The 24,598-nt window shown below is 42.6% G+C and overlaps 5 protein-coding genes and 1 long non-coding RNA gene across 7 annotated transcripts; 2 read left to right on the top strand and 4 right to left on the bottom strand.

Moving 5' to 3' along the window:
- The first annotated feature begins 529 nt into the window (after positions 1-529).
- Positions 530-7,772, top strand: LOC115760725. 2 transcript variants are annotated; one of them, XM_030702200.1, is made up of 7 exons: positions 530-826; positions 3,582-3,669; positions 3,733-3,929; positions 5,333-5,544; positions 5,614-6,644; positions 6,713-6,901; positions 6,964-7,772. In XM_030702200.1, exons 2-7 carry the CDS (start codon positions 3,598-3,600, stop codon positions 7,096-7,098), a joined length of 1,836 nt encoding a protein of 611 aa, XP_030558060.1. In that variant the 5' UTR covers positions 530-826; positions 3,582-3,597; the 3' UTR covers positions 7,099-7,772. The 2 variants fall into 2 exon arrangements, with proteins under 2 accessions (XP_030558060.1, XP_030558059.1); XM_030702199.1 differs by having other exon boundaries at positions 3,579-3,669.
- Positions 1,976-3,489, bottom strand: LOC115760726. The gene is made up of 3 exons (XR_004017682.1): positions 3,325-3,489; positions 2,425-2,710; positions 1,976-2,343 (listed from the first exon to the last, which is right to left on the bottom strand). It is a non-coding gene; the product is annotated as an uncharacterized LOC115760726 (long non-coding RNA).
- Positions 7,773-7,991: 219 nt separating the features above from the next.
- LOC115760627 (beta-1,4-N-acetylgalactosaminyltransferase bre-4) lies at positions 7,992-10,392 on the bottom strand. Its single transcript, XM_030702078.1, has 6 exons — positions 10,164-10,392; positions 9,791-10,098; positions 9,315-9,738; positions 9,129-9,251; positions 8,975-9,070; positions 7,992-8,912 (listed from the first exon to the last, which is right to left on the bottom strand). Exons 1-6 carry the CDS (start codon positions 10,289-10,291, stop codon positions 8,771-8,773), a joined length of 1,221 nt encoding a protein of 406 aa, XP_030557938.1. The 5' UTR covers positions 10,292-10,392; the 3' UTR covers positions 7,992-8,770.
- A 268-nt stretch (positions 10,393-10,660) lies between these two features.
- Positions 10,661-12,868, bottom strand: LOC115761022 (dnaJ homolog subfamily C member 11). Its single transcript, XM_030702636.1, has 6 exons — positions 12,606-12,868; positions 11,964-12,540; positions 11,590-11,887; positions 11,411-11,527; positions 10,929-11,352; positions 10,661-10,861 (listed from the first exon to the last, which is right to left on the bottom strand). Exons 1-6 carry the CDS (start codon positions 12,675-12,677, stop codon positions 10,733-10,735), a joined length of 1,617 nt encoding a protein of 538 aa, XP_030558496.1. The 5' UTR covers positions 12,678-12,868; the 3' UTR covers positions 10,661-10,732.
- A 103-nt stretch (positions 12,869-12,971) lies between these two features.
- On the top strand, positions 12,972-16,829 carry LOC115761021 (heat shock 70 kDa protein cognate 5). Its single transcript, XM_030702635.1, has 6 exons — positions 12,972-13,404; positions 13,518-13,564; positions 14,206-14,784; positions 14,848-15,952; positions 16,016-16,156; positions 16,220-16,829. Exons 1-6 carry the CDS (start codon positions 13,312-13,314, stop codon positions 16,313-16,315), a joined length of 2,061 nt encoding a protein of 686 aa, XP_030558495.1. The 5' UTR covers positions 12,972-13,311; the 3' UTR covers positions 16,316-16,829.
- Positions 16,662-23,996, bottom strand: LOC115761020 (ATP-dependent translocase ABCB1-like). The gene is made up of 9 exons (XM_030702634.1): positions 23,815-23,996; positions 22,762-22,981; positions 21,907-22,187; positions 19,901-21,842; positions 19,541-19,846; positions 19,257-19,396; positions 18,628-19,189; positions 18,406-18,552; positions 16,662-18,245 (listed from the first exon to the last, which is right to left on the bottom strand). Exons 1-9 carry the CDS (start codon positions 23,928-23,930, stop codon positions 18,045-18,047), a joined length of 3,915 nt encoding a protein of 1,304 aa, XP_030558494.1. The 5' UTR covers positions 23,931-23,996; the 3' UTR covers positions 16,662-18,044.
- Between the last annotated feature and the right edge of the window lie 602 nt (positions 23,997-24,598).

Here is a 24,598-nt window from a genome sequence, read left to right as displayed (position 1 = left end):
ACTTTTGTCTTGATTAAATACAAAGCACCCGCATTCTATTAAAAATTTAGCCGCCAAAAACCAAAAGCTTTTCGTAAACTGCGCAGAAAAAAGCTTTGCGTGCGACCAGTTTGAGAGATGGTCAACACCATCAATGGATGCTCTCTGAGCGATTGCTGAGCAGCGAACAACGGGTTCGGTCCACGGTTCATTACGTGAAATGCGAGCGAATGACGTCACACTTTCAGACGTTTGTATATGAACCCCGCTTGCCATATACAAATTAACGGACTTTATACTCGAACGAACTTTGCTACATTTACATTTAATGGCTTTTAAAATTTAAATCTCGCTGCAATTAGGAAAATAGTTTTCTGCACTTCAAGTTGGAAATGTTACATTTAAGGTTAAATTCGACTGTTGAAGAGAGAGAGAGAGAGAGGGAGAGAAGCGCATGCCAAAACGTAACCTATAGATCAGACAACTGGGCGTCCGATCTGTTTCGATCGTGCTCTGCTCGTGGCAAGTGCAAAATTGAAGCCACAGTACTGCACAAACCAGCGAGGCGCGTACGCGTATAGAAAGCAAAGCTGTTCCGTTACCGTTACGTTTTGTAGTAGACACACGAATACACACTAACAAACCAAAAACACTCACACACAAACGAATTTCTAAGACTAACGCGCCCGCGCATTGTAGCAATTTTCTTTTGGCTGAACACTGAACCCGCCGCCGTTGCCAGCAACAACAACGACAACAACAACAGCAACAACTACAACTACAGCTGCAGCAACAATTACGGGACAACAGTCTGCACCAATCATTTTGGGTTTTGGAAAAGTGCACAGTGAGTGCTAGTGCTAGTGAATGACATAGTAAGATTGCATGAATGTGTGTACCGAATGTATGTATGTAAGAGTGAATGTTTGTGTGTGTGTGTGTATCTATGGAATCTAGCTATCTCTTGAACTGGCAGACAAGCTTAAACAACAAACTGATGACGGCGACAAACGCACATAGAAACGAGTTTTAGTTTTCCCTACGTATCCCACTGATACTCATTTGTATGGGTAGACGTATCTTTTAGCTTGTGGTAGCTGTGTCTATTGTGTGTATGCGCTCCACGCTCGTGATTGGGGCAGCAAAGAGAAATTTAAATTGTGTTCAATAAAAATACGCATTGAATTGCATCCGCATCCTCTGGCTAACCCGTTACCTATGTACATACATACATACATACATATGTATTTATATATCCCTTGCGATGATTCATTTGCGGTGCGCACTCGCTTTATAATTTGAATCAAGAGCAACAAAAACAGTATTTCGAATTGAAAGCCAAAAGAACAGTGGCAGTGAACTATTTATAGAATTATTTGTTTTCATACATAAATACATACATATGTACATACGTGAAAACCAACAACAAATTGTACAGCAAAAGGCGAAAGTCGGCAATGAAGGCGACGACGACAACGTAGCCTATTCATTTTCATTGTATGCTGGTCAGTCGTAAAATCAGCCAAAAAAAAAAAACTAGATGAAGAAGAATTATAACGAAATAACGAGCATCTTTGCGTAGTATATTCAGACGTAAAATTTCAATTTAAATTAGCCAAGTTCAAACGGTGTCTACAGCTTGTTTATGCTACATACTAATATACATACATTTACATTTATATATGTATGTATATGTATTTGTGTATTGACTAGATTGAACTGTGCTCTACTGCGTAGGTGGCAGAGGAGGCGGCAGCGGCGTCACCAGCGCCACACAAATTGGCAACCCAGCACAGGCGCTAGAATACACACACACACACACGCATATGTTCTACGCCTTTTCGCCTACGTTTTCAATTTGATTTTCGGAAATTTGAACAACAACAACACAAACACCTTAGCTTTGCTCTTTTCGGCCAGTTCAAGCTTGTTCGCTTGCTATTTTGTTTATTTTATGTTTGCTCGTTCTTACATACAGTTATATACATATATATAAACACATGTATGAGTATACATGTGTGTCAGTGTGTGTGTATGTACATATGCATATAGATCTTGGCCGCTGGCATTTTGCGAGTCGCTGCTTCCCCCGGCCCCCGCCTTTACGTCACGCCCACTCCAATGCCAGACAGCAGCAGTAGCAGCAGCAGCGGCAACATGTTCCCACTTTTTGTCTCTCGTTCCGATTATATGAGATCATTTTGAACTGTAAAACAACAACAAGAGCAATATGCAAAAACAAACACACGCATCACACGCTTCGACTTGCGCTCTCGGTGACCAGTTTTGTTATTGCTTTGAAAAAAAATACACATTTTTGTTTTTAATTTTGAAATTTAGCCCATAGCGCCACTAAAAAACGTGCTGTGTGTGATCCGAGCGTCAATTAGATTTAGCCTTTATATTATGATGTTTTTTTTTTATGTGTGCACATATTTTGCTTACGTTAGCTGCTTGATTAGCTTGACTCTTGACCATATGGCGGCGGCAGGCGCGCAGAACATCACGAGTATTTCGCCCAAGCAACTAGCTACTCATTTGATTTGAGTTTGATTTGTCGTGATTTATTTTAGTTACGTGCAGTCAGTCGAATATTTGTTTATGTCTCGGATGATGTCATCTTCGGTCATCCTTGTGTTTGCCATACGAATCTTTTGCATCTGCTATTCTCTCACATGCGCCTCATACAAAGTCATTCATTGAAATCTCACTCAAGGTTATCGCCAAATCACTAAAAAAAAAAACATAAAATAAAACTCATCAACTCAGTAGTCGGAGAACGAGCGCATATACAGGTTTGTGGGGGATTGTTGTGATCCGACGAAAAAGGAACTAAGGACACGTTAAAAGTGAAAACCAGTTTGACATTGACTTTGCTACAGCTTATGCATATGCATGTGTGCATGTGTGCATGTGTGCATGTATGTGTGTGTCGTCAGCTCTGAAAATCAATGCCATTATATTTTTGCGAATGTGACGTCATAATGCTGCATGGCCTTGGTATTTGAGCGTCGGACTCGGAAGCGGCCGGTCGCTGGTTCAAATCAAGTCTCAATTTGTGACTGCCTTAAGTTGGCACATTTTCGACACGGGCAATGCCGGGTTATTCCCTTTGTCTTTAATCTGTGTATAGATAAATATCAGAAATCCCTAATCAATTTGGCTAATTAAGAACTAAATACTGGGTATCTTAGTGTCATGCATGCCCTACTTCTTGTTTATTTGCCTAATTTAGTCCGCTTCGTTTTGTATCTTTGTGTTTTCTTGGTGCTATTGACAGATAATCTTCACAAGTGTTGACCACTTTAAACGACTTAAGCTCCATTAATGCGCCAAAAATATCACCTTAGAATGCGAGCTGTTCTGGAAACGACGCACCATTTCTGTACATATTGAAAAGATACGTGGGTGTTGTATATAGAAATGTTTGAAATTCTTATGAACTGCGAAACAACCTGTCAGCCCGAAGCCGTTTACGTTTACAGCTACACCTACGCTAGCTTGAATTTATGTACAGACCATGACTAAAATAGTACTTACTCATGCATAATGTAAATTTAAATATTTTCTGAATATTTTCGGTTGATGTCATATTCCAGCAGAAAACAATAATTGGAAATGCAGTACTCGAGCAGCTCGGAAAATTACTCATCCTCGTTGAGAGATACGCCCTCGAAATGGAACGGACGTGTAAGTGAAAGCTATTTAAATTTTGCATTTCTGATTTTAAAACGATCTCAAATCCATCCGCAGAACGACAAGAATTATGCGTACAAGAAATCATCGTATCAATACTCTAGCTCGGCCGATAACAATGCAACCTATCAAGGCAAGGGCGCCGATCAAAACGTCGATCAGTTGGACGCACTGCTCGAGGACTTGAAGCAGGAACGTCAACTTACCCACAGAGAGCGTGACATCTTGCCGACTGGCACCAGCTACAGAACCCTGTAAGTTGACAATGAATATGGATTACTTCTATATACAAAACTGTTTGTCCTGGCAGACTGATTGGTAATAAGAGCTAATAACCAGAAATTATCAGTGCAATTACCTTAAATGATGACGGTGCACGTTAAGGCGGGGTTTTGGAAAAGTCTAAAGACCATCCGATCGGCCTCAAAGATCTTTGTTCAAATTAATTTGAGGAATCTTGTCGAAAATCCATTCCTCCTTGGTGAAAATGAGATTTGGTGGGTGACGTTTCGCTCTCACTTTCATTTCTAAGGATTTAAATGAAAAATCATTTGAGACATTTGTTACACTTTTTCCTAGCCTCCTCGCTAGAAATGCTATTCAAAGTTTTTAGCTTGCATACATGTATATGCTTGTACATACATGTATACATGCTTGTTTTGTATACATGCAGACAAGCATGCATGCGTTCGTGTATGAATGCATGTCCGGATATCTACAAACATGCACACACACCCATACAAACATACATATGCACATACATACACATGCACATACATACACATGCACATACATACACATGCACATACATACACATGCACATGCATACACATGCACATACATACACATGCACATACAGACACATGCACATACATACACATGCACACATACACATATGCACATATATACATATGCACATACATACACATGTATATACATAGATACATATGTGCACAAATACATATGTACGTACATATATATATGTACGTACATATATATATATATATATATATATATATATATACATACATATGCACGTACATATGTACATGTACATACGTACATATACACATACATATAAATCACCAAAAAAAATCACCAAAAAAAAAATGCACTGCACTACTGGCTAAGCATGGAAAACTGCAGAGCCTACTTAAATTTTTGAGAATCGAGGAGGAGAGCACTTGGTAGAAATTCGTTTTATTTAAATTTGCACAGCGACAAATAGGCTTGGCCTGCGTTTGGTGTTAGACAACAAACATGCAGGCATACATATATACATAAATGCATACATACATACTAACACACACGCCCACACCCACACACACACACTCATATATATATATATATATATATATATATATATATATATAGTACTTATATTAAATTATTCTTAAAAGTATTTAATCGTACGCGAATTCTGTTTGATTTATTTGTGAATGTGTATGCTGTGCTTTTGCAGTGATAAACGAGATTGCAATATTATATGTATGTAATTCATTCTTCCTTATCTAAAAAGTATTTAAACAAATTCAATGGAACACACTTAAGGTTCCAAATCTTAAACGGTTAAAGTCTCTTTAAACAAGTGTAATCAGCAAAAAAAAAAAAAAAAGAAAATCAACAATAGTTAGCAAAATGTTATTCTTTTTCCCAGCGAACGCACGGATCCGTCAGGCACCGTCACGAAGACTACGCGGGTGATCAAGACCACGAAGCATTCAGGTGGACAGCAGCCCTTCAGCGATGATGTCGAGACCTTTAACCCAACCGACTATAGCACCTTGCAGTCGACGGCCAAGTACTCCAGCTTTCAGGACAACTTAAAGCGTGACGAGTTTCTGGCTAAGGAGAAGCCATATACATTGGGTAAGTCATATATAGTAAATTTCAATAGCCATTAGATTGAAGCTTAACTGACTTTTACTTCCTTCACAGCCCACTCGCCAGGTGGTCACTACTCGAGTAAGACCAAAATCTACGAGAGCAATCGCACGCTCAACAACAATGTGGAGCTGGTGCCAAGCGTGAACAGTACGCAGACGGTGACCAACAGTGTGAACATTGACAAGGAGCTGCAGGACATTGCGCTAAGCGACGGCATATTGCCCGCACCGGGCACCAAGGTGACCACCACTGTGCGCACCTACACCTATGAAATACCATCGACTGGTCCCGGTAGCGCCACCAGCACCATCAATCGGACGAGCAGCAACAACAATACACTGAGCAGCAGCTATAAGCACCACGAAACACTCAACTCTAGCCAGAACTATACACAGTTGTCGCCGTCGCATGTGCCCCAGACAGTTGTCTATAACACGGAGAGCTACTCGACACTGAACAAACCTAACGATCGCCCGTTGGTGAGCAACCAGTCGTACGAGATTCGGGAGCACAAGGAGACGACCACGCGCTGCTTGAGCCCGCAGCCACGTCAGCTGCCGCTGGGACCCGCAATCAGCCCCAGTGGCGGTACGCCCAACACCGGTAACCGCACCATTATCTACAACATACACAAGACCGACAACGTGGTCAACGAGCAGCGTTATCCGCACAGTCCGGCTCATAGCCCCAACTATGGTTCACCGCAAAGTCCTGCACAGCCGCAGTTGCCACCTGGTGGCACCAATCGCTATTATTTCAAGGAGACCGAGACTTCAAATACCGTCAATACCATACACGGCCCACCCAATGGAGGCCCTGCGTATCCTGTGGAGCCATCGCATCCGGCGCCACTCAAGCAGCTGCCGAGCACAAACTATCCGCAGCCCCAGAACGGCAATGGCTATCCACCGAACACTAGTTATACGTATAAATACTCTTCCACAACGAATACAAACAATCGCCGTGGACCTGGCCCAGACTATGGCACACCCTCGCCCTTCCCCGTCGACGGTGTGGAGTATCCAGTCGGTAATGGCAATCCGCCGCAGCGTGTGGACGATCTAATGCAATCGTTTGGCACTGTAAGTAGAAAGTTTGGATATTATTTTAAAAGTTTTTGTTAAAGAGCTTCTCATTTATATACCCTCAGACGGATCATGTGGACCGTGTGGACATTGAGACGCCGGTTCGCAAGCGCGAGATTGAGACGGCAGTTGCCTCGCCACAGCAGCAGCATGTGCCCTCCGTCAACAAGGCCGGCAAGGAAGTCTATTATCCACCTGGTCACGACACGATCATCACCAGGCGCGAGGAAATGCATGCAGGCTCCGCGGGTGGTGTAAGTGTTTCCAAATCTCTGCACAAATTAAAGCATACTTATATATTCTTTTTGTCTTTTAGGGTCGCTGGGCTAAGGGCTCGGGCATGTACGAGTATGAGTCTGGCTCGAAGTCAAAGACGAAAAGCAAATCCGGCGGCGCTGTGGTGCCCCTGTGCCTGCCCCTTTGCTGTGCCATGCCATGCTCTATAATGTGAAAAGGAGTGCGCATTGCAACGTCTACTACTTGTATATAGGATTCTAATATTGCCGTTACTAGGTCTAACGCTAATTCCTGCCCCCTACGTACAGCTTGTCGTTGATATTATTTTGTTTATCTAACCAATTTTCGGTTCGCTTCTCTAATTGTTGTAATTTGTTGACCAAATTGATATATCTATTATAATACCTATTGTTTGTATATATATATTTCATATCCAGGCATTGTCCCAGTTTGTTGGATTTGGTATTAGTTGAACCTAACCTAGTTTGCTCCAAATTATTTGCTCACGATCTAAAAGAAAAACAAAAGCATTTATATTACAACGTGACCAGTGAAAACCCGAACAGGCCCCTTAAGGTCTGCATATTTTTAAGTTTTTATTTGAAAGCCAATTGTTTTAACTGTATTTTTTTGCATACCAAACTAATAAATGAGCCACGGAATCTAATTCCCCCACTCGCCATAATCATACAAATATATGTGTGTTTCCCGCTCCCCTCGAATATTATCTACTAATCGGCGGTCATTCGGCTGCCCAAAAACATAAACTGTAACCCAGACTTAAAAGGTAACATTGTCGTTACAAAGCCATAAATATTTTCTAATAAACGTACGCATAAAAATCAAAGTAACCTTAATAAAAACGAAATTTAACCAACGAAACGATATGTTAAATCTTTAATTGGACTTATGGGCTGGTTTTTGTTGTTGTTGGAGATTGATAATTAGTTATTATTATTATTCTTTGCAAGCTCGGGAGCTGAATTTCAATTATCAAACAAAGTGAGCTTTTTTCAAAAATAGATTTCTTAATTGAATTTACGAAATTATTATTATTTTTTTGATTATGATAACAGGCGCAACAACTCAAGACTGTTAATATAGTAAAAGTTTTATTCTGGTATAGTAAAATGTATTTTATAATAAGTGTTACATTTGGTATTGTATATTAAAGTATGGTAGATAATAATCAACACCCTTGCAGAGGCTGATATAATTCGAGAGTAGTTTTTTTTGTTTAAAGCCATTTAAGCTGCGCCAGTTATCCAGTTGTTGATATTTGGATCGGATTACTAAATGGAGCTGCCATTGGAGTACTCAGTCAAATAAAAGTTGTCTTTGATATTTCAAAATTTATACTTAAGATTAGTATATCAGACCAATACTCTGCAGGTCATCTGCAAGGGTATGTTGAAGTTTCGGCATGCCGAAGTTCATATATTTTCATTTTTCTTTTAATTATCGTTTTGATCGAATAACAATTTGTATATCACAAAAGTAATATCTACATTTCACCTTGTAGGAATTGGTGTAGAATTTTTGTCTTGTTTTTTTATAGAGAGATTCATAATAAAATTAGAAGGAAGAAACAAAAATCAACAAAATCTATATATTCGCTAGAATATATAGAATATATTATAAATGGGGCTAGCAGTACTACTAAAGTACATATGTATTTCTATATTGACTGGACACGCTACGTACACAATAATTGTGTGTCTATTATTCGAGATAATTAGGCTACTTTGAAAAAGTAATGTTGTCATTTGTACATACACATAAGTAAATATTGCACGAAATTGAGATTCGCGTTTGCAACTTTGTCTTTAGAGAAGTTCGAGAACAAACTGCTCGGTCTGTGTCTGTCTGTCTGTCTGTGTGTTTGGCTAACTCTTTCGCTCGGAATTCTTTAGCTCAGCTAAGTACCAAGTAAAGGTCGGGAATTCTTTGATGCTGTAGATCTCATATTTAATCGAATTGATGCCATCCATTTCAATTTTACCGATACCATTCTGCAGATTTTCATAGCTACAAATAGAAAAACAAAGTTAATATCGCAAAGTTATGCATTAAAGGCAATCACACTGCACCGTTTTGGATTTGCTTTTTCTTTCTGATGTTTCAACATTTTATAGCGAGCTATATTTATTGGGTAACGTGATATGAATAGGTTCGCGTGTTTCAATCTGCAAAGTAATTATTATGCATATACATTTATTCATATTCATATTATCAATGTACTACCTGTTGGACATATCGTCGTCCTCGCCACCCCAGCCAAAGAAAGAATTCGAAAAGCCGTTTACAGCCTGGAACTGCTGTCGTGTCATGGCAGAAACTCCGCCAAATATTGAGCGATAAGGCAACCTGTTCAATGAACCAATCCAAAATTAATCAAAATTGACATCTATGGAGATTGCAACAACATACTTGAAGTTCAGCGTGTCAATTGCAACGGACATGTGCCGCGGTTGACGTGGACAGTTGTACAGATTGCGTTCATCCAAAGGTAAAAGGTCGACATCGTGGAATATAAAACAGTCCCACCGATAAAGCTTTAAGGCCTCCAAGTAACCAATGTTCATCATAGCCGCACGATTAAAGGGCTTGCCATTGGTTTGCTCTATAATAAATATACGATAGGCAATGCGCTGTTTCATTAGGAACGGATGTATGTTGCGTAGGAAGACCGAAAGGTGTGCGTAGCGGTCGCGGAAGGGCACAACAATGGCAACATGGTATTGGGCAATGCAATCACTTGGCTGATATGCGCCACCAGGACGCAGCAATGGGCCCAGCTCTGCCTCAATAATATCAAGAGATTCGAGTGTTGTGTTGGGCGTGATGGGTCCACCTAAATGATACGTTACTAGAATCTCAAACATATGTTTAGCTTAAGCACTTACCATCTCGGGGATCGGGATCAGTGCAGTTTTGGGTCGGATGTAATTGCGGATTGAGTGTGCTGTTTGCAAAATCTTGCGGGTGCGGGTGCGGATGCGCGTGCGGTAAGTCTTGTGGAATGGAAGTAAAGTTTGCAATCGCAATCACAGTCGTTAAGGTTGAGTTGCGTTCGTTGTGCAACTCACGCTCTTTGGATAGGGCCAAAGGAGCGGTGGGCAACTTATGCCCAGCCATGTTTGAGTTCCTCCCAATGCCACTTCCGCTGTCGTTTCTGCTGTGGATGTGTGCATATTTGTGCACACGTCGTATGCTGCAATCAGACAATTAATAAATTAATGCAAGGGTGCTAAGTAAATAGATGTTTCTCGCACTTACCTCAGCTTGCTTAGCGACGTGCTGCTGGATCCGTCCGACTCCGATGTCCACAAAAAGTTGAGCACCAGCAGGAGACATATTGCGCCGACCACAAAGCGTATGAGATTCGCTTTTGTAAATATGAACATGGTCCATCGATTGCATCATTCCTTATTCGAGTTGATTCCTATTTTTAATAGCATTTTAATATTACTGCATCGTTTTCAGCTTAAAAGTACAAATATTATTGTTCGATTCCAAATGCACCACGTTGCCGAACAGCTGATTTTGATTCGCGAAAAAAAAGCAACAACAGGGTGTTTCGTGCTCCTTGGTCCATTGGCGGCACAATTTGAAATTGGCAAAACTATACGGTTTATTTAAGAGGGGGTCCCACCTTTCTATTGGGCAAAGTCTGTTTAAAATATATAACTCGAATACAGCACTGAATGCAGCTTATGGAGAAACTCTTACTTTTATGGACAAATTTGCCTGTTTTCAGTTTTTTTTTTATTTGTACGTCTACTATTAATTATAAAAACAATTTTTAAACATGGAAACTGAAGATTTTTTACAAATTGCAATGCGTTCTATTCTGGCAGTCGTAATGGCTCATTATCCTTTATATTGACCAATTTCAATACATCATTATGTGTATACTCTATACGCAAGATCTTATCATCTCCCAAACTCGGATCAAAAAAGCCAGGTAAATCGCTCTGCAATCAAAAGTCAAATAAATATTGAGTACTGTTCGCATATAGTATAGTATTAAGAGCAGCGCACCTTTGACGATTCATACAACTGTAATGTTCCGTCTCTGACTAGGCACTGGATAGGCACTGTTACATCATGTGATGCTTCGGGCTTAAATTGCGAGCTGTCGTCGCTAACGCATCCATATATTGCTCTCTTGATGATCAGCCCCTTTCGCTTCTGCTCCTCGCTTATGATGCGATTATAGGTGCTCTGCATCAGGTGTATTGCTGCCATTGCCTCCATTTTCTTGGCGGCTAAACGCTGCTCATTCTGTCGCTTCGAGCGCTCCACTTCGATGTTTTTGCGATCGGCTTCCATGGGATCCATGATGGTCTTTTTCACGAAAAACCACGCAATTATCGGCGTCACCGAGGCATAAAAAACGGCTGCAGGCACTATTTCATCGCTTAGATGTATAGGGAACACATACGACTGATTTGAACGTATTATTCTGGAATCATAAATGGTTATTTGGCAAGCTAATTACTCTCAATACAAGCTCCACTCACTTTAATTTGAGTATGACTCCGGAAGGCACGCCAACGGAAACGGTTGCTATCACCGAGCTATATTTAGAAACTTTTTTCTCCACTCCGTATTCGCCCACAAATCCAAAAGTTCCCACTCTGCAAAATAAAAGAAATTGGTTAATACCATGACATTGTATGTTGAAAATTATGCTCCTCACTTGGTCGCTAGTTTCAGCTTCAGCTCGTTCTCCAGCATCTTTCTTGTATAGGAGAGTCCAAAGTAGACATGCGGCGTTCCTATCACAAAGGATGTGCTTATGGCATGCTGGTCGTTGGAGTGATCGATCTGCGTGGACATGGACGAATGAGGACCAGCATTGAGAGTCAGACTGCCAACGGTGTGCTTGTCAAGCTGGACAGCCAAGGTGGAAAACACGGCGGGTATTACACCATTCTCCTGGAAACTCATGTTGGTGCCGCCGTTGAGCGTCAGCTTAGGTGTAAGAGTGCGTCCACCTGTTGCCGATGCATATACAGATCTTAACTACCTAATAGACCGCATATAGCGCAGTTCTTAAGCCAATTCGCTTACCCTTAAAACCCAAAAGAAAGCCATTGCCCGCGCCGAGGCAAACCTCCATCCAGCCTTTGTTCAGAAGCCGACGGCCCGCAACCATGAATACGCCAGTGCCGGTGCCATTGGATGAATACAGATTGCCACTCATGACAATCATATCCTTGCGGGTTATGGGCGCCTCGATCGACTGCGCAATGCTCATGGATCCGATCTCCACGCGCGGCATCTCAGAGTCATCATAGGGCGTAAATATTTCCGTGGCATTTACATTGATGGTGATGTTTCCTCGCGGATTTGTGCGTTGTTGTAAACGACGCTCGGCGGCAGCTTGTGCCAGGCGCTCATATTCTTCCCTTATCTCTGCCGGTGTCCTTGTCCGGTGAACTATTTCCCAACCTTCCGTTTTGAGGCCCTTCTCACCAACCGAGTCGTAAATAGCTCGCTGGTGCGGATCCGAGAGGACCTCATAGGCGCGTTTTGTACGATTGAACATAATTTCTGCTTTCTTTTTGCTATCCGGGTCCGTATGTTTGTCCGGATGGTAAATGCGACTCTGCTTCCGGTACGCGCTGTTAATCTGCTCGGTGGTGGCCTACAATCAAACAGATTATTGCAAAGTTGTTCATATACTTGAGGGAGGACACTGGATGCACTTACATTTCGCGGTAAATTAAGAAACGTGTAGTAGTTTTCATCGAGTTCGGCGTCGGATTCATTGTCCGATGCCATAACGCCGAATATTCGAGTTAGACTGTCGACAGATTACGCTCAGAGTGTCTAATGTACCGGCTATACAAAGGCGGCAGAAGCAGCATCGGTCGAACCGACGTTTTATGATTCAATTTTGGTGAAAATTTTGAAACTATTTTTTTTTGTGATTTACTTTACGCAATAATAACAACACGTGTGATGGAACACGAAACGCTGGGAAAACCTCACACACAGGGTGTTTCGGACAGATCTTTTGGAGAAGGCGAGCCTCTAACGTCATAAATCAAACTGTTCACAACATAAGCTATTACAGTTTGTATTGCCGAATTATTAAATACACAAATTTCAAATCAAATCTGCAAAGCTTTGTAAATAATTTAAAGAAATCACACAAATACACTTGCCACTTAAAAACGCTGGCAGCTCTGTGGGTCACACTCAATGCAACGCTGCGTGTTTTGTTTCAATTCCGTCAAAACCGACTGTTCCTGAGCGCTGTTCACATCTCTGTCTTCTGTCTTTATCCAGCCCTCGTAAGGGAAACGTGCTCGTGGTTCGCTCTGACGAAATTTTCGCCTTAAAGCGGTGCAGTTTGCAGCTGTTTTATTTGATAACTAGTAGCAGTGTGAAATTAAGAAAGTAATATACCAATATGCTGCGCGTTCCCAAACTTTTGCCACGCCTTGCGCGCCAGGCCAGCCTTGCAGCATCATCGAATATGCCTGCAGGTTCTAGCATATTCCGCGTAAGTACAAATCAGCTTTACATAATACCACGAGCGGCATGTTCTAGCAATTCATGTTCTTACATACGATTCACGTATAATAAATAATAAACGCATACTTGTGCTATTTACAGAATCTGCCCGGTGCCTGCAATGGATTCTCTGGTCAAATGCGTTACAAGTAAGTGAACTTTCATTTAACAGCTTATGTTACACATGTTGATTTGCCGCACACCAATGCGGCGATAAACTTCAAATCAAACAATATGCGGCTACTTATGTAATAGATTTATGTCGTTATTTTCGACAATAGTTACGTATTCAATTTCAATTGCCATTTGAGGTACAAAATTGCATCAGTATCTTTAATCTTTCTTTTTGTTGGTTTTAATATTTTTTTTTGTAAAAAACAAGCAGACACAAACTACATACAAACATGCGCACATACTGTAACATGCAGTTCTTGGCAGTGTTGGGCACTCTTGTTCAAATGCAATTGGTAGTTCATTTCTTAAGTTGAACAGTGGTTCGCTCTGCTTATTATTTTCAATAAATTGATTTTATACTAATACTTTTTAAGGTCAGGCTTATATAAATTTTTTAATGCATTGTAGCAAATCTTCAAAATTTGTTTTCCTAAGATGTTTCTTGATATCAATTTCCATTGAAATGTTAATTTCAATTAGTCCGTACAAACTGGTTCAGAATTGAGTTGTACAACACTTACTGTTGACCCCAGCGCTTATCGCTTAGTCTTATCAAATTCGCGAATATCTATTTTTAACACGTGTTCTTTTATTTTGTATTTTTCGCTGCCCTCAGATCTGGCGAAGTTAAGGGTGCTGTCATCGGCATTGATTTGGGCACCACCAACTCCTGCTTGGCTGTGATGGAGGGCAAACAAGCCAAGGTGATTGAGAATGCGGAGGGCGCGCGCACAACACCCTCACATGTTGCTTTCACCAAGGATGGCGAACGTTTGGTTGGCATGCCGGCAAAGCGTCAGGCGGTCACCAACTCGGCAAACACTTTTTATGCCACAAAGCGTCTGATTGGCCGCCGCTTTGATGATCCTGAGGTGAAGAAGGATATCACTAATCTGTCGTACAAAGTTGTGAAGGCTTCCAATGGCGATGCCTGGGTATCCTCCACAGATGGCAAAGTGTACTCGCCCTCACAAATCGGTGCCTTCATTCTCATCAAGATGAAGGAGACCGCTGAGGCGTACCTCAACACACCCGTCAAGAATGCCGTGGTCACTGTGCCCGCCTACTTCAACGACTCGCAGCGTCAGGCTACCAAGGATGCTGGTCAAATCGCTGGCCTGAATGTCTTGCGCGTTATTAATGAGCCAACAGCAGCAGCGCTGGCTTACGGTATGGACAAGACCGAAGATAAAATGTAAGTTAATGCGTGGCAGTTTCAAAAGCCATCTAATTATAATCTATTTGTTATGCCTTGCAGTATTGCTGTATACGATTTGGGCGGTGGTACTTTTGATATTTCCATTTTGGAAATCCAAAAGGGCGTCTTCGAGGTGAAGTCCACCAACGGCGACACTCTGCTGGGCGGAGAGGATTTCGACAATGCCATCGTGAACTTTTTGGTGTCCGAGTTCAAAAAGGACAGCGGTATTGATATACGCAAGGACAATATTGCCATGCAGCGTCTTAAGGAGGCAGCGGAGAAGGCTAAGTGCGAGCTGTCGTCATCACAACAAACAGACATCAATTTGCCCTATCTGACCATGGACTCCGCTGGACCCCAGCACATGAATCTGAAAATGACTCGCTCCAAGCTGGAAAGCCTTGTCGGTGATCTCATCAAGCGCACCATTCAGCCATGCCAGAAGGCGTTGTCCGATGCCGAGGTATCTAAGTCTGAAATCGGTGAAGTTCTGTTGGTCGGCGGCATGACGCGTATGCCCAAGGTGCAGTCCACAGTGCAGGAACTGTTCGGACGCCAGCCTTCGCGTTCGGTGAATCCCGATGAAGCTGTTGCCGTTGGTGCCGCCGTTCAGGGCGGTGTCTTGGCCGGCGATGTCACTGATGTGCTTCTGCTTGATGTCACTCCCCTCTCGTTGGGTATTGAGACGTTGGGCGGTGTTTTCACGCGCCTGATTTCGCGCAATACCACCATTCCCACCAAAAAGTCGCAGGTGTTCTCAACGGCTAGCGATGGCCAGACTCAGGTTGAGATTAAGGTGCACCAGGGCGAGCGTGAAATGGCTAACGACAACAAACTGCTGGGCTCCTTCACACTGGTCGGCATTCCGCCAGCGCCCCGTGGTGTGCCTCAGATTGAGGTTGTCTTCGATATTGATGCCAACGGCATAGTGCATGTCTCTGCCAAGGACAAGGGTACCGGCAAGGAGCAACAGATTGTGATCCAGTCGAGCGGAGGCCTCAGCAAGGATGAAATCGAAAACATGATCAAGAAGGCCGAAGAATACGCCAGTGCTGATAAGAAGAAGCGCGAACTGATCGAAATTGTTAACCAGGGCGAGAGCATTGTACACGACACAGAGACCAAAATGGAAGAATTTAAGAGCCAGTTGCCCGCTGAAGAGGTTCGCAATAGATAACCATAACTCGACAAGGTTTGGTTAATAATAATATGAATTTCTTTTTAGTGTGAGAAGCTGAAAAAAGAAATTGCTGATCTGCGCACCCTGCTGGCCAACAAGGAGACCGCCGATCCAGAGGAGGTCAGGAAGGCTACCACTCAGCTGCAGCAGTCCTCACTGAAGCTCTTCGAGATGGCATACAAGAAGGTAGGCGCCAACAAATATGAGTTGTGTATTTGATCATGAATCGAACTTTGATTTATTTTGCAGATGTCCGCCGAACGCGAGAGCAGCTCCAGCGGTGGCAGCAGCAGCAGCAGTTCGGGCGAAACTTCTGGCGAGGCCAAGAAGGAGGAGAAGAACTAAATTAGGCAAACATAGTCGTAGTTGTTCCCATATTTCATAATAATCACATTTGGATTTCGATTAAGTTCTATGTTAAAACAAAACAAAAGCACATCATATTCCTGATTCTTCAAAATCATATATATATATTTATGTATATATATATATAGTTCCCTGACCCCACTCATAAGCAAAAAGGCATTTACCCAAATTATATTGTACCATGCGAGGACCTACGACCCAAGAGATGCTGACACCGACGATCAACGAAACACAACTCGAAGTCACGACAGTTGCATTAAGTTTTTTTTGTTTATAATGCACTCGAACGTCTGGATCGGAATCAATTGTAAATCTGTGGTGGAAGTTGTGTTGTGCTTACTGTAAGATTTTCCTTATTTTTACTTTACGTTTATTTTAAACTAGTTTTAGTTGTACAATAACGAGCACAGGCAGCACAAGCCAAAATCTTACAAAAACCACATGAGACAATGGCACGTTGGCAGATCGGAAGTCATAATTTAAGCAAAATTTTTATTTGGTTTCCAGTGGATAACCAAAAAGTTGACTGGGTAAAATGCAATCACAGTCGCAATACATATGTAAACTTTAAATATACATGAGCAAAAATATTATTTACAATTTGAACATACAAATGTTTTACTACTTGTACAATTCGAATTATGAGTGTATTAAACAAGAGAGTGCCCGACTAGCAGATGCCCTGTATGCAGCTCTGAGTGGTCGTAATATATATTTGAACAAATTTCTGTAACTAAATAAGCTGTGCTTCATTTTGTCTAGCAATTAAATATTGATTTTTAAAAAACTTCTGTGTTTCATCTGTATGCCAGGAGGGATTTTGACTTTCAAGGGCGACATTAAAAGTAAAGTAAAATGGAAACAAAGAGCTGTCGGAATTGATGCAGTTTGGCACACAAACTGACTTGACATTATAGAATGTTTTATGCCCTATAATTTTGCCATTTGCCGGCTTAACAATACAATAGGTTATCTATATGTCCATATTTATTCGTTATCTTATCAAAGACTGGTGTGTTATGGAAAATATAATTAAAGCAAACATATGTAAGGGACCGGGTTAAAAACTCAAATGTTTTGTCAATTAACATGGTTTTGATTTAAATTCGTGACATTTTAATTAATATTTATTATAATCCAGGTGAATAATTACCTATACGCTACCGTGATCAGTATCTTAAATAAAGCTGATTCGCATTTAGAAATTACTTTCAGATCGCGTTTGGGTCCCAATCAAAGAATGATTCATGTTAATGTTAAGATTATGTAAATGTTAATAATGCCAATGTTAATATCATTAACGGTCGCATGTTATTTTAACATTTTTATACTCTGTTCTCAGGGTTTTTTGTTAGAGAATATTGATTACGTGCAGGGATCGCTCAAAAAATAACTCCAAAGTAGGAGTTACCAAATTTAATCCAACTTTTAAATTATAGTTTGACAGTTACTTCCTTAGAGCAAAAGTTCTTCTACTGTGACTGTAAGCGACTGCACGCCTCCTGCTTATTAGAATTTAATTTTTACAAAATTTATTGAGTTTAAAATGTGCCCAACAATGTCGGTAAATTCATAAATATGTTTTGATTTCTTATGTGCTAAAATGTTCCTATCGAATTAGATGTGTCTGTTTTATTTACAGTATAATACTAGTCGCGCTTAGATCCTAGGTTGTCATTGATCGAAATTCGTTAGCCTAGAGTGCCATTTACATGGCGCCTGTTTGCAGTTTGTACAATGTATAGTAGAGTCCACGGTTCTGGAGCAGTTCTTTGTGGGTGCCGCTCTCACAGACGACTCCATTCTCGAACACATAGATAATATCCGAGTCGACAATGGTCGATAATCTGTGGGCTATGCTAATTGTGGTGCGTCCTTCGGCGGCCGCATCCAATGCCTCTTGAACGATCTGTTAAATATCGGAAATAAACATTTAAATATATTGTATGGAGCAATACTATAATCGAGATCAATATATAATAATATATATAACATAAACACCAAACATGACCAGATTCTCCCTTCCGGGTGTCGTTTTTCTTTGATATCTAAAACATTTTCCAACTCACCTTCTCACTTTCCGCATCCAATGCGGATGTGGCCTCATCCAGCAGGAGAATTTTCGGATTTCTGATAAGGGCTCGAGCAATGGCAATACGCTGTTTCTGTCCTCCGGATAACTGTGTGCCCTTCTCGCCCATACGTGTTTCATAGCCCTGTCAAAAGTAGAAGAAGAAAATGATATGGGGTTATTATCTATCCCATTTAATCATATATCAAGAAGGACTAACCAGCGGCAGGTTGGCAATGAAGCTATGTATGTTGGACTTCTTGGCCGCCGCTATGATCTCCTGATCCGTGACTATTCTGGAATTGTCACCATATGCAATATTTTCGCGAATGCTACGATCGAATAGTATCGGCTCCTGCGAGACAATGCCCAGCTGCATGCGCAGATTCGAAATGGCCAATTGTCGGAGATCCTGATCATCGATCCGGACAGCACCAGCGTCCACATCGTAGAAACGTTGCAGTAGCTGAATGCACGTGGACTTGCCGCAGCCGGATGGACCCACCAAAGCCACCTTTTGGCCCGTTTGCACTGCCAGAATTAGGCCGCGGAGCACCTGGACTTCCAGACGCGTGGGATAGCTGAATTCCACCTTGTCGAAGAGCACATTGCCCTTCGAGTGCCAGGGCTTCAAGGAGACATCAGGACTGTCGGCAATTAGCGGCTTGCGCTCCAGGAATTTCAATATGGTATTGGCGGCACTGATGCCCTTTTGCATGTTGGGCGCGAAGGCCAAGGCGCTGGCAATGGATGCCGTGCCCATTATCAATGCCTGCGATACTCTGTAAGGCAAAAAGTTTTTTTAATGGAATCTTGTGCTAAGGTTTGCTTGGCTTGCTGTAAACTCACTTGAAGACATCGCCGAACGGCAGATTCCGATTGACCACACACCAACCGCCATAGGACATGCAGGCCGCATAGGCAAAGAACATCATGGATCTCGCCAGACCATAGACAATGCCACGATAGTGCGTGTTCTTCTTGGATTTCTATATAAATATAAATGAAATCAAGTACCGATACTCAAGTGATTCAATTGAAAAACGTCATACTTGAGCTAAGCCGTCTTCAAACATGTTTGACCTGCAACATGTTCGAGTTGCGTTTGCTCGAGCATCGACTCAAGTGCTTACCTCAACGGCTGGAGTCAGCATTTCAATGTAGTTGTTATGGAACATGTCCTCGCGGCCCAGGGACACCACAGTGCGTATATTGGAGACCACCTCGACGGCCAGTTTCGTTGTGTTCTCCATGATTTTGGCATTGCCCATGTTCTCCTGCGCCATGACAGTGCGTTGCAAATAAAAGGAGACCAGAATGAAGGGTATGAATGCCATGGCCACGAGACCCAGGCTCCACTCGTAGTACATGGCCAGAGCGATGCCCAGCACCAGGGTGGCGATCGATTGGATGATGCTGCCAATACGCTGACCTGTCGCCTGCAAGGATAATAAGGATCAGATTGGAAAGTGGGCAAACTTTGATCAACTTACGCCCTGTACGGCGGCTGCATCGCCTGACAGTCGGGCACAGAGACTGCCCGTGCCGTTGGCACGATCATCGAACCAGGAAACCTCCTGCTTCAGCATGCTGCTGAAGAGGAGACCCCGAATGCGCTCCGTGAGACGTTCGCCCGCCACGCCGAAGAAGTAGATCTGCATAAAGGTGGACAGGCCAACGACAATGCCGGCGATCAGGAAGTAAAGGCTGTACTCGTTGGTGTTGTCCCGCACGTATACAGGATCATCGGATTGCAGCACTTGCAGAATGCTGCCGAAGAGCACCGCGAAAATGGGCATGGCACAGCCCATTATGATCGAGCATACGCAGCCGATGGCGATCTGCATCCATTCCGGTTGGTTCAGCTTCATGACGCCACTCATGGGTGAGCCTTCGTTTTTGTCCCGCTTTGTCTTCTTCTTTTTGTCCACCTGGGCCACTTCATCGTCGACGTCGTCCTGAATTATCTTGATTTCCTCCTCGTCCTCATCCTTGATATCAAAGTTCTTGTAGATGTTGCCACTGGGACTGAGCAGGCTGCCGTCGTCATCGCCCATCTGCGTGGTCACCAAATTGAAGTAGTGGTTCTTCAGCATCATCAGCTCCTGGTGGGTGCCGGCCTCGACGACCTGGCCATTGTTGATCACCACGATTTTGTCGGCGCGCCGCACCGTGGACAGACGATGGGCCACAATGATGGTGGTGCGTCCCTGGCTGACCTTCTCCAGGGCGGCCTGCACCTTTGACTCGCTGGCCGTATCGAGCGCAGAGGTGGCCTCATCCAGCAACAGAATCTCCGGGTCACGGATCAGAGCGCGGGCAATGGCAATGCGTTGTTTCTGGCCGCCGGACAATTGAGCTCCGCGCTCTCCCACGAGCGTGTCGTAGCCCTTGGGCAGTTTCTTGATGAAGATGGCAGCATTTGCTGCCGCGGCTGCCGCCTCGATATCCTCCTTGGTGGCATCCTCGCGACCATAGCGTATGTTCTCGTATATGGACTGGCCGAAGAGCACCGGCTCCTGGCCGACCACGCCGATGCGCTCGCGCAGCCAATTAATATTGATGTCCTTGATGTTTGTGCCGTTGAAGAAGAGTTCACCGCCTTGGGGATCGTAGAAGCGCTGTATCAGCTGTATGCAGGTGGACTTGCCACAGCCCGAGGGGCCCACCAGAGCCACCGTCTGGCCGCGATGAATTCGCAGGTTGAGCTTCTGCAGAATGGGTATCTCCTTGCGCGTGGGATACTGGAACTCGACGTCGCGGAACTCGATGGTTGTCAGCGGCTCGTTGAGGCTCTGGCCGCGCGGCTCAATCGGATTAATAATTGGGATCTGCTCAATGATGTGGAACACCTTGGCGCAGGCACCCTTGGCTATGCCGAATGCCTCAATATACGGAGACGCCATGCCTATATTCATCGAGCCCATCATGATGGAGAAGAACACGGTTATCATAGTGCCGGGCGTATAGTTTTCATAATATACGTCTTCACGTCCCTTGAGAACCAGGCCAACGCCATACCAGAAAGCCAGGGCGTACGAGGCGTAGATGAAGAACCACAAAAGGCCGAAGCCAATGCCGGAAAACATATTGCGCTTGATGTTCAGCTCCTTGGCCGCAACGACTTTCGCCTTGTAGGCGGCGACCTCCTTGTATTCACCCTCGAACGCCTTGACCGTGCGCACGCCGGACAAGGCCTCCTCGGCGACGATGGCGGCACCCGCATACATGTTGACCTCCTGTTTGGCCAGCTTGGATGTGGCCACGGCCACGAAGCCCATGGCTATAAAGGTCACCGGCAAGCTGGTCAGGCACACGAGGGCCAGCTGCCAGCCCTTGACAAAGGCCAGGACAATGGATCCAACGAATGCGACTATGTAATGCACAAATATGACAACTTTCTCGCCGAGACCATCCTCCATTTTTGACAGATCCCTGTGGGGTGCGAGACAAGCAATTAGACTCCCGCATAGGAAGGATTTTTAAAGGGAATACTTACTCATTCATTCGGCTGGCAACCTCTCCGCTCGGATTGATATCGTACCAGGTCATGTCTTGGTGCAGCACGGATTTGAAAAACTTGGAACGTATGCTCATTATCTGAGAGTGGGCCGCATAATTGAAAACCGTGATGGATATGTAACTGCAGAACAGCATCACGATGCCAATATAGGTGTTGTACAGCGAAAACTGTTGCACTGATTCCTGGAGGAGTTCGGTAGCCGACGATTCTTTCATATATGTGGCGCCAGACAAGAGCCCGCTATAGTAAATCATGTCCTAAAAAATTGTCAAAAAAATTATTCCATGTATTTAAATGTATATGTATACCTAAATGTGCATTATCATAAAACCCGAAAAAGAAGGGCCATCTTCGGCACGCCGAAGATATAATACCCTTGCAGGCCGTATCTAAGATGCGCAGGGAAATTAGATAATACCGAGTATGGTTAAGATATCTTGATAAGCAGAAAAGTTGTTCATATAAGAACCTACCTTTAGACCTATCGTTCCTAAGGCAGCTGCTATATGATATAGTAGCTCGATTCAGAAACAGGCAGACGGACAGACGGACATGGCTATATCGACTCGGCTGTTGATACTAATCAAGAATATATATACTTTATCGAAGATGTCTCCTGCTATGCGTTACACATCTCACGACAAAATTATAATACCCTCTGCAAGGGTATAAAAACATTTGTAAGTACTTTCAATATAATCGATGAAAGGCACTTGAGAGCACTTCGATTTGTTATTTTATCAACTTAAGTTGTTAAGTGCCGGAGGTATGAGCCGTAAACAAGTTAGTGGACAGTACCTCGTGCTCCCTGTTAACCCGAGATATACTTACGTTCGCCAGATTTCCAAAGATCAAGCTGTTCGCCGGCGTTGTCAGGCCCGTGGCCACCGCGCAGAGCAGACCGATAAAGTAGAGCATGCGATCCCTTGATGTTGCATAGCGGAACATTGTGAGGAAACCCACCGGCTTGATGTCTTCCTTTGGCTTGTCATCGTCGGCGCTATCGGTTGATTCGTCATGCTTGGAATTCTTTTTCGTTTTATTCGGTTGGCTGCAATAAAAAACAAAAACACGCAAAGCACACGCCTTTTATGAGTACACTCGAAGCACACACACACACAAACTATTGCCAGTCATAAATTGGCCAGAAAACAACCCTTCGCAACCCATTGGTTCCGCAAGTAATCGCACATTCCTTATCGCTGACCCCAGCACCAATCAAGGCTGACAGATTCGAAAGCAAAAAAAAAAAAGCCACATTACGCTCAGATTAGGAATACTATTTTGAGTATTTTATATCATTCATCAACTTTGTCATCGTATTTCTCCTTTTTCTTTAACTTTTTTAAAATGAACATTAGTTCGTGTCACAAGGCAACTTTTATTTTCGATTTGTGGCTCTTTATTCATGAATACAATAAAATTTATGACTCTATTCGCGATACTCACACGACACATAGAAAAAGTGCACAATCATGGTTACAATAGTTTTTGATAGAGTTATCAAAAAAAGAAAAAAACTGGATAAGCCCTATGCATGCGTATAACTGATTAATATATATCTGTTGATATATCTGCAGATAAAAGCTTGAGGGCCTTAGCATGACTTTATCAAGTAAAGACTTTATCAAGTATTTGAAACAAGAATATATATACTTTATGGGGTCGGAGATGCATTATTCTGCTTGTTGCACACATTTGTACAAATACATTATACTCCTTTTACCCATTTTTAATGTTGTTTAAAAATCACATAATTTTAGCATCTTCATTTTCCTAACGTGAATATATTAGTTACTTTTTAGATACTTTTTTTTTGTATAGCCCAACTAAATGTTGTATATCCTTTTTTTATGAATACTTCAAACACATCTTTCAACTCACAAGCTTTTGCTTTCTTTGTCTGCGGAGGCAAAGGATTCGCCCAACACAATATTCGTTTTATAATGTGACAAGCGATTTTCGTCGTCCTTGACGACGTTGCCGTTCGCCGCGGTCATTATCAGATATGATTGATAACACCTAAAATTGGTCTGCACTTAGTTTGTTAAATTCTTTTGTTGGACACACGAACTGAGCAGAAGCGAGTTTAGAAAGAGACTTGCGAAATTGTCCAAAACATATGGCCTTATATTTGAATGGCTGGGCTTTCAAATATATTAGTCGCATATCGGTTCGTGCTGATAATGTTTATCAATTTATTGTGCTATTAATAAGCTAAGAGTAGGCGAAAAGAGAAAGACCACGGGCTAAACCAATGAAGAGTCCATTTCACAAGGCATTAACAAAAAATATAACAACAAAAGAAATCAAGTCACGTTTAAATAGCAAAAAAAGCTTTAAAAGTTTAGTTTCTTGTTGAAATCATAATTTTTGATAAATGGCTTCTTAATGAGCTGTTCGTGAAAATTCCAGCTATTTGGGCTCCGTTTAATGATTGCCACAGTCAATAGAGCCCCAAGCAATTAGCCGATTTAACAATTCAATTATAGATGTCATCATTAGTTTCTTAATCAACACTGGAGAGAGCCAAGAATGCGCACTCGCTCGCTCTCTCTCTCTCTCTCTCTTTCTCTCTCTTCTTGTTTATCTCGTCGTTGTTATCAGAAACGATTACATATTAAATGTCCTTATCAAATGCAAAAGCTTGACCAAAAGAGCGTGATAG

Source organism: Drosophila novamexicana, unplaced genomic scaffold (assembly GCF_003285875.2).
Source record: "Drosophila novamexicana strain 15010-1031.04,08,12 unplaced genomic scaffold, DnovRS2.1 tig00000462-arrow-pilon, whole genome shotgun sequence".
Classification (NCBI taxonomy): domain Eukaryota; kingdom Metazoa; phylum Arthropoda; class Insecta; order Diptera; family Drosophilidae; genus Drosophila; species Drosophila novamexicana.
This window is presented reverse-complemented; position numbering and strand designations above follow the sequence as displayed.